General features: G+C 50.5%; 1 protein-coding gene across 10 annotated transcripts in view; it reads left to right on the top strand.

Annotated features, from left to right (window-relative positions):
• The window catches only part of TACC2 (transforming acidic coiled-coil containing protein 2), a 264,177-nt gene that overhangs the window by 114,779 nt on the left and 136,932 nt on the right, over positions 1-12,466 (top strand). For 2 of the 10 annotated variants that reach the window (XM_049855753.1, XM_049855754.1), the window contains exon 1: positions 9,307-10,081. The exons of the other annotated variants lie outside the window; for them this stretch is intronic. In XM_049855753.1, coding sequence (XP_049711710.1) covers positions 9,627-10,081 — 455 coding nt within the window. In that variant the 5' untranslated portion in view covers positions 9,307-9,626. Of the gene's footprint in view, positions 1-9,306; positions 10,082-12,466 lie in introns of those variants that run through there. 10 annotated transcript variants of the gene reach the window in all.

A 12,466-nucleotide genomic window follows, 5' to 3' on the forward strand; every position in this document is an offset into this window, starting at 1 on the left:
GTGAGTGGGGAGGGCTGGAGAAGGAGGGACCACAGATATGGGGCCCAGGATGATATCAGACCAGAGGTGGGGGGAAGTGCATGGTGAAGAGAGAGCATGGGCTTAAAGTGTGGGCCGGAGTTCACATCCCAGCTCCCACTTTCAGGGTCACTTTGGGCAGTCATGTGACATCACCAAGCCTTGACTTCTTGGCAGGTAAACGGGACTGATGATGTCTCCTGGATTTAAAGGAGGGTTTAAATTAGGAGTCACAGGGTGGTACAGATGGTTAACACGCCCAGCTGCTAACTGAAAGGTTGAAGGTTCAAATCCACCCAGAGGTGCCTTGGAAGAAAGACCTGGCCATCTACTTCTGGAAAAATCAGCCATTAAAAACCCTGTGGAGCACAGGTCTACTTTGACACACATGGGGTCTCCATGAGTCGGAATCGACTCAACGGCAACTGGTTGGTTTTAAATGAGGACTAAGTAAGGCAAGACAGAGCGCTCTCCACAAAGCTTTCAATCCAGGGTAGCTGTGACTCTGAGAGTAGGGCCCTATTAGCTCTTAGACTCTCCACAGACAAGGACCCAGAGCTGCGGGGCATCACCCAGGCCAGCGCTTAGAAGGGGAAGCCACCATCTCTCCTGGGGGCTTCCAGGACGTGCTGTGCACAGGCGCCTCCATTGGAAAAAGTTTGGGATTGACTATTAGGTAGGTAGGTTGACATGCTGAGTAACCCAGACAGGACTCAGATCTGCTGACTCCCAGCCCAGCACTCCTTGCACTCCTGGGAGGTCTCTATGAACTTGCCACACGCCTTCTTCAAGGCACTGTAGTCACTTCACTCCTGGGACTCATGGTCCTCGGAAGTAGGACCAGGAGGTTGGCCATCATGATCCTAAGCTCTCTGTCTAGACGTGGCTGGGTGGGTACATGTTTATGGCCATTTCCATACACAGTGGGTCTTGGCCTCTGGCCAAGAGAATACACCCCGCTCTTGTTCCTTTGGGGATGTTAGGTGTGACTTCCTGGACATACCCTGGGCTGGCCCAGCACCTGATACCCTGTGATGCACAACCAGCATCATAAGTGTTTGCTAAACAATTGAACACGACCAGCTATCAGGTGAGTTTGAGGATTGCCTGTCCTGGAGAACGGGGTGGGACAGGGCTTTGGAAGCAGACTGCCAGCTTTAACTTCTGGCTCTGCTATGAGACTCTTTGATCTTGAGCAAGCTCCTTGGCTACTTTAAGTCTGTTTTTTCACCTGCAAAACGTGTGTAATGCTAGGGTTCACCTCATAGAGTTATTATGGGGATAATAGAAAAACAATGTGTGTATAAGTTTTAGCAGCGTGCCTGCCGGGCATACAGGAAGCACTTAAATATCAGGGGTTATGTTTATTACGATTACTAGCGTTATTATGCATCTTACCCTCTGGACGATGGTAATGGTGCTATGAATATTACACGCAGACTAGGGTAATTAGACTTGCTGAAGTTTATTGCATCTGCCCTGAATTCTTTGGATGCGTCACTATGCTCTCCTACGCCCTACCTCCCTGGAGCTACCAGCCTCCCACGGGGTGGCCCTCAGTGATGGAACGTGCCATTTGATTCAAGGGCATGCCTTCTGGCACACATAGGAAATGAATTCTCTTCTTCGAGGAAAGTAGAGCTTTGGGGTTAACCTCTCGCCAAGAGTGGCTGCAAAGAGGCGAAAGCCTAACATTTGTGGGTATGAGTGAGCACTCGTGTGGGTGAGCTCAGCCGAGGCCACACTAGTGGGAGGCATATGGGACAAGCTGCCCCGCTACCTTCGTTGATGTTTTGAGCTCCCAGTCTATCCCAACCCTCCCAGAGGCAGGGCGGAGGCTGAGAGTTGTCTGGCCCTGCTGGGCAGCCAGAGAGCCAGACAGACGCCACAGCACAACAGCTGAAGGAGACCCTTCCTGGCAAGTGACCGAGCAGCTGGGGTGTGAAGATGCCTGGCCACAGTTAGGGGGGTGGGTGGTGCCAAGCCTGGACTTGAGATCTCAATCCTTTCTGGGCCACCTCTGAAGGGGTAGATGCTTCTCCAGCTCCTGGGCCTGGGAGTAGGGAGGCTTGCCTTTGAGATGGGCACCATCTCGGGGCTCACTGAAGCATTGAGTCAGAATGTCAGAACCAGAAGGAAATTTGGTACCTTCCAAACCAAAACCAAACCTATTGCTGTTGAGTTGATTCCTACTCATAGCAACCCTATAGGGCAGGGTAGAACTGCCCCATAGGGTTTCCAAGGCTGTAATCTTTCTAGAAGCAGATTGCCACATCTTTGTGCCATGGAGCCGCTGGATCCATAACCTTTCTGTTAGCAGGTGAGCGCTTAACCACACCACCAGGGCTCCTTTTGGGACCTTCAGCCTATTTATTTTACAGATGAGGAACCTGAGACCAGAGAGGCTATGTGACTTGCCTAAGGGCACACAGCTTGCCAGGCGACCGTTAGCCCAACTCATACTCCTTGAACAAACCACTGACACTCTAGTGAGTATCACCTTGTCTTTCCCAGAAAACACCCCCAGCAAGCCTCGTGTAAACTAATGTCATTATAGATTGTTTTCTGGAGGTGGTGGGGGGGAGTTACAATTAATCTTGTCCTTGGCCTGTGTCTGAGAAAGCCGCATATGCAGGTTTTCTCAGTCTTCTTACAAAATGGGTTAAGTGGCAGCCTCTGAGCTGTGCTAGCCCTGACTCTCCTTTGCTTGTGGCTGTTGGCGTCATGGTTTCAGGAAAACCATGAGGAAAAGCTAGTTGGGCAAGCGCTCCCAGATTCTTCCCTTCACCACTTGTTGAAGAGTGTATGAATGCCCAGGTGGGGAGGCGGCCTCGGACTGAACGCGGAAAGTACTGGAGAAACTTGAGTTTCATTTCCTTCGAGCTGAGTGCGTCTGTGCAGGGGCAGATTATCCAATTCTTGCCAGATCATCTGTAGTGATCAACTGCACATTTTTTCACCATGTCAAAGACTCTGCTTCTAGGTATGGCTGGCGTCTAGGTATTGCATCTGCCCTGGATCACCTTCCCACAGAATCAAAGCCTCTTTTCAAATTTGCAGTCTGTGACAGGGCAGAAAACCCATGTGAAATTGTTCGGTACAGATAAGTAAGTAAGCACGAGTAAGCCGGTGCTTACCTTGCTTACTGGGTAGTCGGCCCCTGTGTCTGTGTGAGCCACTTAAGGAGGAGACAGCAGTCCGTCTCAAGGTTCCTCACCAACAGTTGGGCCAGGAATCCTCAGGAGAGAGAAAGTTCTCAGTGATCACAGCAGGGTTTAGTTTTGTCTGTACCTGAAAATGAGAAGCATATATGTAGACACCCGCCTGGCTCTCTGTACCTGGTATTTGGTTCATATTTTCTCTTTGGTGGAAAGTGATTTTTCCGTAAAAATGGAAAGTAGAAGTGGTCCCAAAGGGTGGGCATTCTTTGCTTTTCAGAAACTCCCTTTGCGTTTTGCATTTGGGAACGATACCTGGCACGAATAGGAAAGTAAGTTTTCCTGCTTCTTCCCAGCAGTCTTGAAAAGCAGATGAAGGACATTTTATGTCCTCTCTTCTAAATCCCTTTTCCTTTGACACAAAAATGCGAAGAAAGGTGTAAATGCAGAACACGGTCCAGCCCCTTAAAGGCATTAGAGGCTGAGGTGCTGCCGGGTGGACTCACGTGCCCTTGTGTCTGGGTGCCCCCGTCTCTCTCACCCCCTGCCCTACTTGTCAGCCCTCCAACAGAGAGTCCTTTCTAGAGCCCCTCCATAATTTTAAGACAGAGACCCCATTGCAATATTGGCCTTATGGGATTTCATCCTTGGCAGAAGAGCTTTGGCATTTTGAGCTGGACAGATCTGGGTTCAAATCCCAACTCTGTTACTCGTCCACTGTAGGACCTTCGTCACATTACTTAATCTCTCTAGTCCTCCGTTTCCTCATCTGTAAAGTGGGTCTCCCTCCTGAGGGTTCAGTGTAACAGTGCATGGGAAGTGGTTGCTCAGGGCTGACAGAGACAAGTGCACAGTGAATGTCACCTTGTTTGAGAGTGACAGGCACTGAGCCTGGTCCTAGTCCTTGGGACAGTGGGTGTCACACGGTAGACCCTCAACACACGTTTGTAGCATGAGTGTATCTTGTCCGACTCATAGAGGGTGTGTCTATCCCATACTTCCCTCAAAAGGATAAGAAGAACTAGTTGTCCAGGTTAGTTCAACAACGCAATAACAAAGTCCTTATAGTTATAAGTCATTCATTCATTCACACAAACCGAGGTCCTCTGTAGGCAGGGTTACCCATCCTCGGCACTGTTGCCATCTTGGACCAGACAACTCGTGGATGGGGGTGGGGTTGTCCTGTGCATAGGGGGTGTTTAGCAGCACTGGATGTCAGTACCATCTCCCAGCCATGACAATCAAAAATGCTCCGGGAGAGGGAATCACCCCCAGTTGAGAGCCAGCTCTAGGCCCTTATTACTCAAAGTGTGGTTCTGTCCCTCAGCAGCAGCTGCAGCAGCTGGGAGCTTGTTAGAAATGCAGAATTTCAGGTCCTCCCCAGCCTGCTGAGGCAGAATCGGCATTTTAACAAGAATCCACGTTTCATAAGGGAGTACGGCCCTAGAGCAGTGAAACATGTACACGTTAGGGTTTGAGAAGCACTGCTAGGTTCACGGGCCACACTTTGATTAGCAGGGACCCAGGGCACTGTTCTCAAGCTTGGCTGTATACTGAAATCTTTTAGGGAGCGTTAAAAAATACTGATGCCAGGGTTTCTGGTTTACTTGTCTTGGGTGCGGCCTGGGTGTAGATGATTCAATTGTGTAGCAAAGTTTGAAAACCACTGGTCTAGGATGAGGGGAACCCCTGGTGGCGTAGTGGTTAAATGCTACCGCTGCTAACCAAAAGGTCGGCAGTTTGAATCCACCAGGCGCTCCTTGGAAACTCTGTTGGGCAGTTCTCCTCCGTCCCGTAGGGTCGCTGTGAGTCGGAATCAACACAGTGGCAATGGGTTAGGGATGCGGGAACAAATCAAACCAGGGTTCAGCCTTTAGAAGCTTATTGTCTGGTGAGGATGAGACTTCTATGTCATTGTCATCATGTGGCCTGAACTGAGTCCTACAAATCAGCCCCCAGCCCCCAGCGCCGACGCCCTCCCGCCACTTCAGCTGTTTTATTGAATGTTGTTACTTCTCCGTGTCTGCCCTGACGCCCTGCAGACCGTCGGCTGCCTCCTGGAGAAGGTGGTTTTGCTGCCAAGGAAGGTGGTGCGGCACAGTGGGCTATACCTCAGGCAGAGATGTGCTTCCTATTTAGTCAAAGGTTGATGTAAAATTAGGGCCTGGTCAAGTTCAAGCGCAGGGGCACAGTGGCTCTTGGAGGTGTTCAGTCAGGTGCGCTTGACCCATGAAGCCAGGAGTCTGCACCTTTGCCCTGGAGGTGAGGGGTGGGCTCAGCTGAACCATGTGCAAGTGATGCAGGCCTGGTGTGTGTGCAATGTGACCTTTGTGTGCACTCAAGGAAAATGCCAAGGCCACCTCTGGAAATTCTGGGTGAGGCTGAGCAGCCAAGTAGAAGGCTGCCCCACACATTTCCTGTGTGTATTTTGAGTTCGGGCTAACATTTTGTCTTAGTTCGGACAGAGGTAACAGCTGAATTTTTAGAAGGCCTGAATCCCGCCTACAAATATTTCTCTCTGCCCCTACAACCAAGATGTGCTGGGTAGCAGTCCAGGGACATACCTCGCTACTTGGACAGCCCTCCGTGGAATGTGGGGAAAATTCCTAGCGTTCACTAAGGAAACGGATGCTATGTTATTAGTGTGAAGACTGAGCTCATAGTATAGAGCCAGGCACTAGACTGGGGCCTCCTCGCGGCGTGCTTCTCTGCTGACACGGTCAGAGTGTATGGAACAACCAGAAGCTTAGATCTTTATATGGGGTGGCACTGTGGACTGGTGAGGAGTCTGGGTTCTCGCTGTCCTCTGTGGGACCGATAGGTAAGTTCCTTCACCCTCTAAGTCTGTTTCCCCCTTTAAGATTAAGAGAAATACCTGCCTACCACATGGAGTGTCCAGGTAGTGCAAACAGTGAAGCACCTGGGTGCTAATCGAAAGGTTGGAGGTTCGAGTCCACCCAGAGGCACCTAAGAAGAAAGGCCTGGCTACTGGCTTCTGAAAAGCCAGCCACTAAAAACCCCATGGAGCACAGTTCTACCCGGACACACACGGGGCTGCCGTGAGTTGTAGTCAACTCGACAGCAACTGGTTTGGGGACCTATCACCCAGGTTGTTATGAGAATTAAATGTGCTGAGAGATAAGAGCCACTTAGCAGTAAATGCTCACACAGCTTAGCTAACGTTATAGTGGTTACTGTGTAAATTTTTCCGCTTGCGTTTTCCGTTTTCTGTACCTGATTATTAGACAGGGAAGGCAAAGCACAAGCTGGGGAGGGTGTTTTACCACTCTTCAAAGCTGGACATGATCGTCATCTAGGCCAAGATGTCCCCTCAGTGTGAGCTATGGGTGGTTGGTGGAAGCTTCAAGATGCTGGCTACCCTGCTGGAGAAGCGGGGTCTCATGGAGCAGTGAGGTCCTGGGTGGTGGGGCTACTGGAGGAGGAGAGAGCTTTCCTGCCCCTCAGGAAAAGGGAAGAATGGAGGGAATGAGCCCTGGGCTGGGACTCAGCTGCCTAGGTGGGGCCCTGGGGGAAGCCTGGGTTTTCAAGAGACAGTACATAGACGTTAAAAGAATCAAATAGCCCTCATCGCCTGGGCCTCTCATTTGGGATTTAATATGTTGTTGTTAGCTGCTGTTGAGTTGGCCCCCCAACTCAGAGAGACCCCATGCTCAACGGAACAAAATGCTGCCTGGCCCTGTGCCATCCCCAGGGCTTAACACAGCACACAGTTATTATCTGATAGTTCCGGAGGTCAGCAATCAGAAATGAGTCTTATGGGGCTAAACCAAGTTTTCCACGGGCTCTTTTCCTTTGCTGCAGGGCAAGGCTTCCCGACTTGGGACTAAGTCCTGCCTAGGTTCTTACCTTTTTCTGACCAAGAATGACCAGGAGAGGCTCAGAGGTGCCACAGGAACAGAGGTTTATTAGAGACAGAAAGAAATTAAAAGGCTCACGAGGGAGAGAGGGTGAGGGGTGTCCACCTACACTAGCCTCCAGTCTCTCACTGAACAAAGGATTTCCTAGGGCTTATAAAAGTTTTTAGGTGGGAAAAAGGCATTATCTTTATTCGTTAGATGGGTGGAGATTTCCAGGAGAAGCAGAGGGATTATGAAAATCGAATGCCTGTGCAGTTAGAATTCAAGATGGATTTCCTTGCAGAGGTTGCTGGAACCAAGATGGGGTCTGTCACAAAGGCTGCCGGGATGTCAAACAGGACATATTCTGGGATGTTGTGCATGCATGATGCCTCGGGATCTTGGTTCAAGTCCTGATGAGGGGTCCCTGTTCATGTTTGTCTCAGGTGGAAGGTCATTCATAGGTCACGTTGATCTTTACTGTGTATGCTCTGCACCTGGTGAGGCCTTGAAAAACAACATGGGAGGATTATCAGTAATTTATAGCTGGTCAAGCACACAGGGCCTTGAAATGGAGCCCCTTATCTTGTCTAAGCACCTAGTTTGTTAATCACAAGTAGTTTTCGGGTGCCAGCAGCAAAAGTTATATGGTGGTCTGCACTTAGGTGTAGATTCCAAAAATACTGAGTCTGAGGCTATTTAATTATAGCTGGTCAAGCACACAGGGCCTTGAAATGTAGCCCTTATTTAATTTAGCCAGCCCAATTTCTTTCCTGTCTCACCTGGAGGTTCTAGGGGAGAATTTGTTCTCTTGCTTTTTCCAGCTTCTAGAAGCTGCCTGTGTTCCTTGGCTGGTGGCCCCATCCTTCATCTTCAAAGCCAGTAATGTAGCATCTCTCCGAACCTGATTCTGTTCTCAAACCTTTCTGACTTTCTTCTTCTGCCTCCCTCTTCTACTTAAGGACCCTGTGATGGCACTGGGCCTATACAGATAACCTAGGATAATCTCCTCCCCATCTCAAGGTCAGCTGATTAGCGCCTTAATTCCATCTGCAGCCTTCATGCCCTTTTGCCATGTAACCTAACATATGCACAGACTCTGGGGATTATGGTCATCTCTGGGGAGGTGGGCATCATTCTATCAGCCACACTGCCCCACCATTAGGTTTCAGAGTGTGGTGGTACCTTCCTGTGTTATGACTGAACAAAAATAAACCCATTGTTATCAAGTCGATTCTGACTCATAGTGACCCTACAGGACAGAGCAGAATTGCCTCATAGGGTTTCCAAGGCTGTAAATCTTTGTGGAAGCAGACTGCCACATCCTTCTCCCATAGAGCGGCTTGGTGGATTGGAGCTGTTGACCTTTTACTAAGCGCCACCATGTCACCTGGCTACCCAGTGACTGGGCAGAGGCTATTTCATGTGAAGGGATTGGCACTCCACATTCACTCTAGCTCTTTGCCCAAGTGGAGTGGTTGAGCTCACAAGGTGGGTGGGGGGTGTTTTTTACCATCTGGAGGATTGGCTTGTGACAAGGGCACTGGGCATTCTGATTCTCACTTCACCAATAGCTGAGGGCATATAGTTAAATGAATTAGCCTATTTGGGTCTCAGTTTTCACATTTGTAAAATGGGACACTACTACTATACCAAAGCCCTGGTGGAGCAGTGGTTAAGAGTTTAGCTCCTAACCAAGATGTCGGCGGTTTGAATCCACCAGCTGCTCCTTGGAAACCCTATGGGGCAGTTCTACTGTGTTTTATAGGGTTGGAATCAACTCCATAGCAACAGGTGTGTGTGTGTGTGTGTGTGTGTGTGTGTGTGTGTGTGTGTGTGTGTGTGTGTGTGTGTGTGTGTGTGTGTGTGTGTTTAACTACTATACCAGGGAGCCAGTGGGAAAGGAATCTACTTAAATTTCTACCAGAAAAGTGCCTCTTAGGAGCATGGTGTTTTTAGAAAACAATATGTTAGTGGCAAGCAGTTAAGGTCTGTTTCTTTATTCCACCAGAATCCTCAGGTACAGTCTTCGCTTGAGGCCATCCAGCCTTGGGCATCTGTACCTTTAAGAGGAGGAAACGAAGGGTTGAATCATTTGTGAGTCTTGCCCTTTGGCCTGAGGATATAAAATATAGCAATGCTTTCCTGACAGTAAACTTAAAATAGGAGTCTGTGTCCACATTGAGCCACAGGATCTTCTTGACTGGGGTCTGGCTCCAGATACTTGCAGATATAAGGTGGTAAGTTGCAGTGGTGGGGTAGGTAAGCTCACTTTCGGGGGTGTGAGCTAGTGAAAAAGTTAATTTTGGGCTCTGTAAGAAACAAACTCACAAGGCTATACAAACACCCTATGGCAGCGAAGGGTTTGGAGTAAGCAGGTGATGAAGGAAGGGCGAGAATTTGGCTCCAGGAATCAGCGAGGCTCCATTTCACGCTCACCTCCACCGCGGGAGGGAGAAGTGTGCGTGGATCGCAGAGCTGGGCAACCCGCCCGTCCTCTGCCTTCGCAGTCCATTCCACGCCGGTGGTGTCCCCGCGTTGCCAGGCGTAGTGGAAAGCGCCGTGGAAAAACTAAGAGCAGTAACAAGTCGTCATGACTCAAACCCTCCTGGAAGAGTCTGCAGTGCGTGCTGAAGCAGCGGCCGGGCCATCTGTCCGCCCGTCTGTCCATCTGACCGGTTCCCTGCTCGCTCTCCCGGCCGCGGGGCGCGTGGGTGGCTACGGCGCGGGCACCCCGGGGGCCAGCCCTCGGTGCATTCCTGGCCCGGGCGGAGCAGTTGGCGGAGGCCGGGCAGCTCGGGCCGCCGGCGGGGGAGGAGCCTCGCCGGGCCGGCTCCCACTCGGTGGCCCTTTGTGCTGCGACTTGCCCGGAGCGCTTCGGGAGCCGCGCCGTTGCCCCGGAGAAGTGTGCGTCCTCTGGCCGTACCGACCCTGTTCCGGGGGCCGCCGGGTCCCGACTCGGACAGCGCCGCTGGGGGCTGGCTGCCGGGCAGCTGCGTCCCGCAGGCAGACGGCTCCGCTCCGGGCTATCCCGGGTCGCCAGGGCTGGTAAGTGTGCCTGGCGGGCGGGGGGCCCGGGGTCAGAGGAGACGGGCCCTGGGACCCTGGTCACCAGACAAAGGCGTGTTAGAAGTGGTGGCCGCATCGCATTTCGTCTCCGCAACGGGGACTGGCGAGAGGAGGAAAAGTGGCTGAACACTTATTTGTGTCCCCTCTGGGAACAGGAGTGTAGTGTGTCTGCGAGGTTCAGCGGGGCTGGAGCGCCTGCCTGGGGCTGTCCGCGCCGGTGGCCGGGTCCGCGCCCCCCGCCAGGCTCCTCCCGAGCTCGCGTGGCCCCACCAGGACGCCCAGAGCACCCGGCGGGCACAGCGGCGCGTGGATTAGCCATAAAACTCTGCACTGGATTCCCTCCGAGTTTTGGGACTTTTAAATTCTCCAATAGTTACGTCACCGGGCCGAGCGCAATTCAGGGCTCAGCGGGGCACGTGACCCGCAAGCTTCCCCTCGCGTTCTTGGCGCCGTTGGCTCCCCTGGCCCGGGTTCCTCCGACCTGACGTCTGGGGAATAGAACTTCAAAAGTGTCCTGATTCACTGCACAGGCCCAGAGCACTTTCTGCACCAACCTGTTGCTTGGCGATTTTACGACGTTTGTTGTATGTTCCAGTTCTCAGTGCTTGTCTTCTCTTAAGATGGTGTTATTATTATTATTATTGGAATCTCTGAGTGATGCAAACCGTTAATGTGCTAAGCTGCTAATGGAAAGGTTGGAGGTAGGAGTCCACCCTGAGGTGCCCCAGAAGAAAGGCCTGGTGACTTCTGAAAAATCAGCCATTGAAAACCTTATGGAGCACAGTGACGCAAACGGATTGCCATGAGTTGGAATGGATCATTAAAAAGCACTGGGTTATTATTATTAGCTTCTGGCTCTGTCTTAAATGATAAGGCAGGAAAATGTGAGTTTTGTTGTAGTTATTGTTCGTTGCTATTAAGCCGATTTTGATACATGGCAACCCCATGTGTGAGGAGTAGAACTGCTTCGTAGGGTTTCCAAGGCTGTGACCTTTCTGAAGCAGATGGATAGGCCTGCCTTCTACAGTGCCTCTGGGTGGGTTTGAACTCCCAGCATTTCAGTTAGCGCAGGCATTCCCCGGTTTACGAATGAGTTCTGTTCTTAAGTCTGTCTTTAAGTCAAATTTGTGTGAAAGTCAGAACAGTTAGGTACAGCTCATATCTAACGTCAAATTTCTTTTTAGTATATAGTGTACCTTTCCTCACATAAAAAACATTAAAGAAACACTTCCAGATATACTACAATACTTTGACATAATAATACAATAATAATAAAAAATAATAATGTTTTGATGTGTGTTGCAAAGTAGCACCTGTTTGTTATTATAAGCACCTCAAATTTCTAATGTAACAGGCTTTACGGGAGTTGGTTTATAACTATGGGTTGTAGGTAAGTCGGATGTTCATAACCCGGGGACTGCCTGCAGTCCATGGCCACCCCCGGGCTCCTGTCTTAAATGCTAAGACAGAAAAATGTGGTAGCGGGCGGAAATATAACTAAAATAGACACTGTGAGAAAAATGTGTCTCCCGGGGATAGGCAGGCTGGGAGAGTGGACATAGAAACGGAGCCTGGTAAAGGGCAGCTGGGGATGGACGAGAAGGGGCTTCTTGGTTAGTGCTGGGGTGTGTGTGTCAGCAGGTCTTTCATCCATGTGCACACTTGCACACCTGTGACTGTGCCAGCCCCTACCATCATACCCAAAAAAACCCAAACCCACTGCCGTCGAGTCAATCCCAGCTCATAGCGACCCTATAGGACAGAGTAGAACTGCCGGATAGTTTCCAAGGAGTGCCTAGTGGATTCGAACTGCTGACCTCTTAGTTAGCAGCCATAGCACTTAACCACTGTGGCACCAGGGTTTCCATCCTACCATCACAGCACATGGAAAATCAAGAATCCTAGTGCAGTTTTAGAGCCCTGGGGGTGTAGTGGTTGAGAGCTACGGCTGCTAACCAAAACGTCAGTAGTTTGAATCCACCAGCCGCTCTTTGGAAACGCTGTGGGACAGTTCTACTCTGTACTGTAGGGTCACTATGAGTTGGAATCGACTGGACAGCAGCAGGCTTTGGTTGTGTTTTTTTTTTTTTTTTCTTTTTGGTAGCACAGTTTAGCAATCTGTTTTATGCCAGAGTTAGGTACAGCTCTGTTACCAGGCTGAGAATTCTCTCCATTCTGCTTTCTCTGTGATTCCCTACAGAGGCCACATTTACAAAGCTGTTTCTTTTATATCTCAAAATGACTTGTTTGCAGACCTATCCTGAGGCTATGTTTCATTCAGATTCAGTTGTAGGCTCCAAAGTTGAGTCTTCACTGGTGTGTCGGGGGGCCCTTCTGACAGGCCTGGAACATGGAGGAAGGGTT

This window comes from Elephas maximus, chromosome 16, assembly GCF_024166365.1.
Source record: "Elephas maximus indicus isolate mEleMax1 chromosome 16, mEleMax1 primary haplotype, whole genome shotgun sequence".
Lineage (NCBI taxonomy): Eukaryota > Metazoa > Chordata > Mammalia > Proboscidea > Elephantidae > Elephas > Elephas maximus.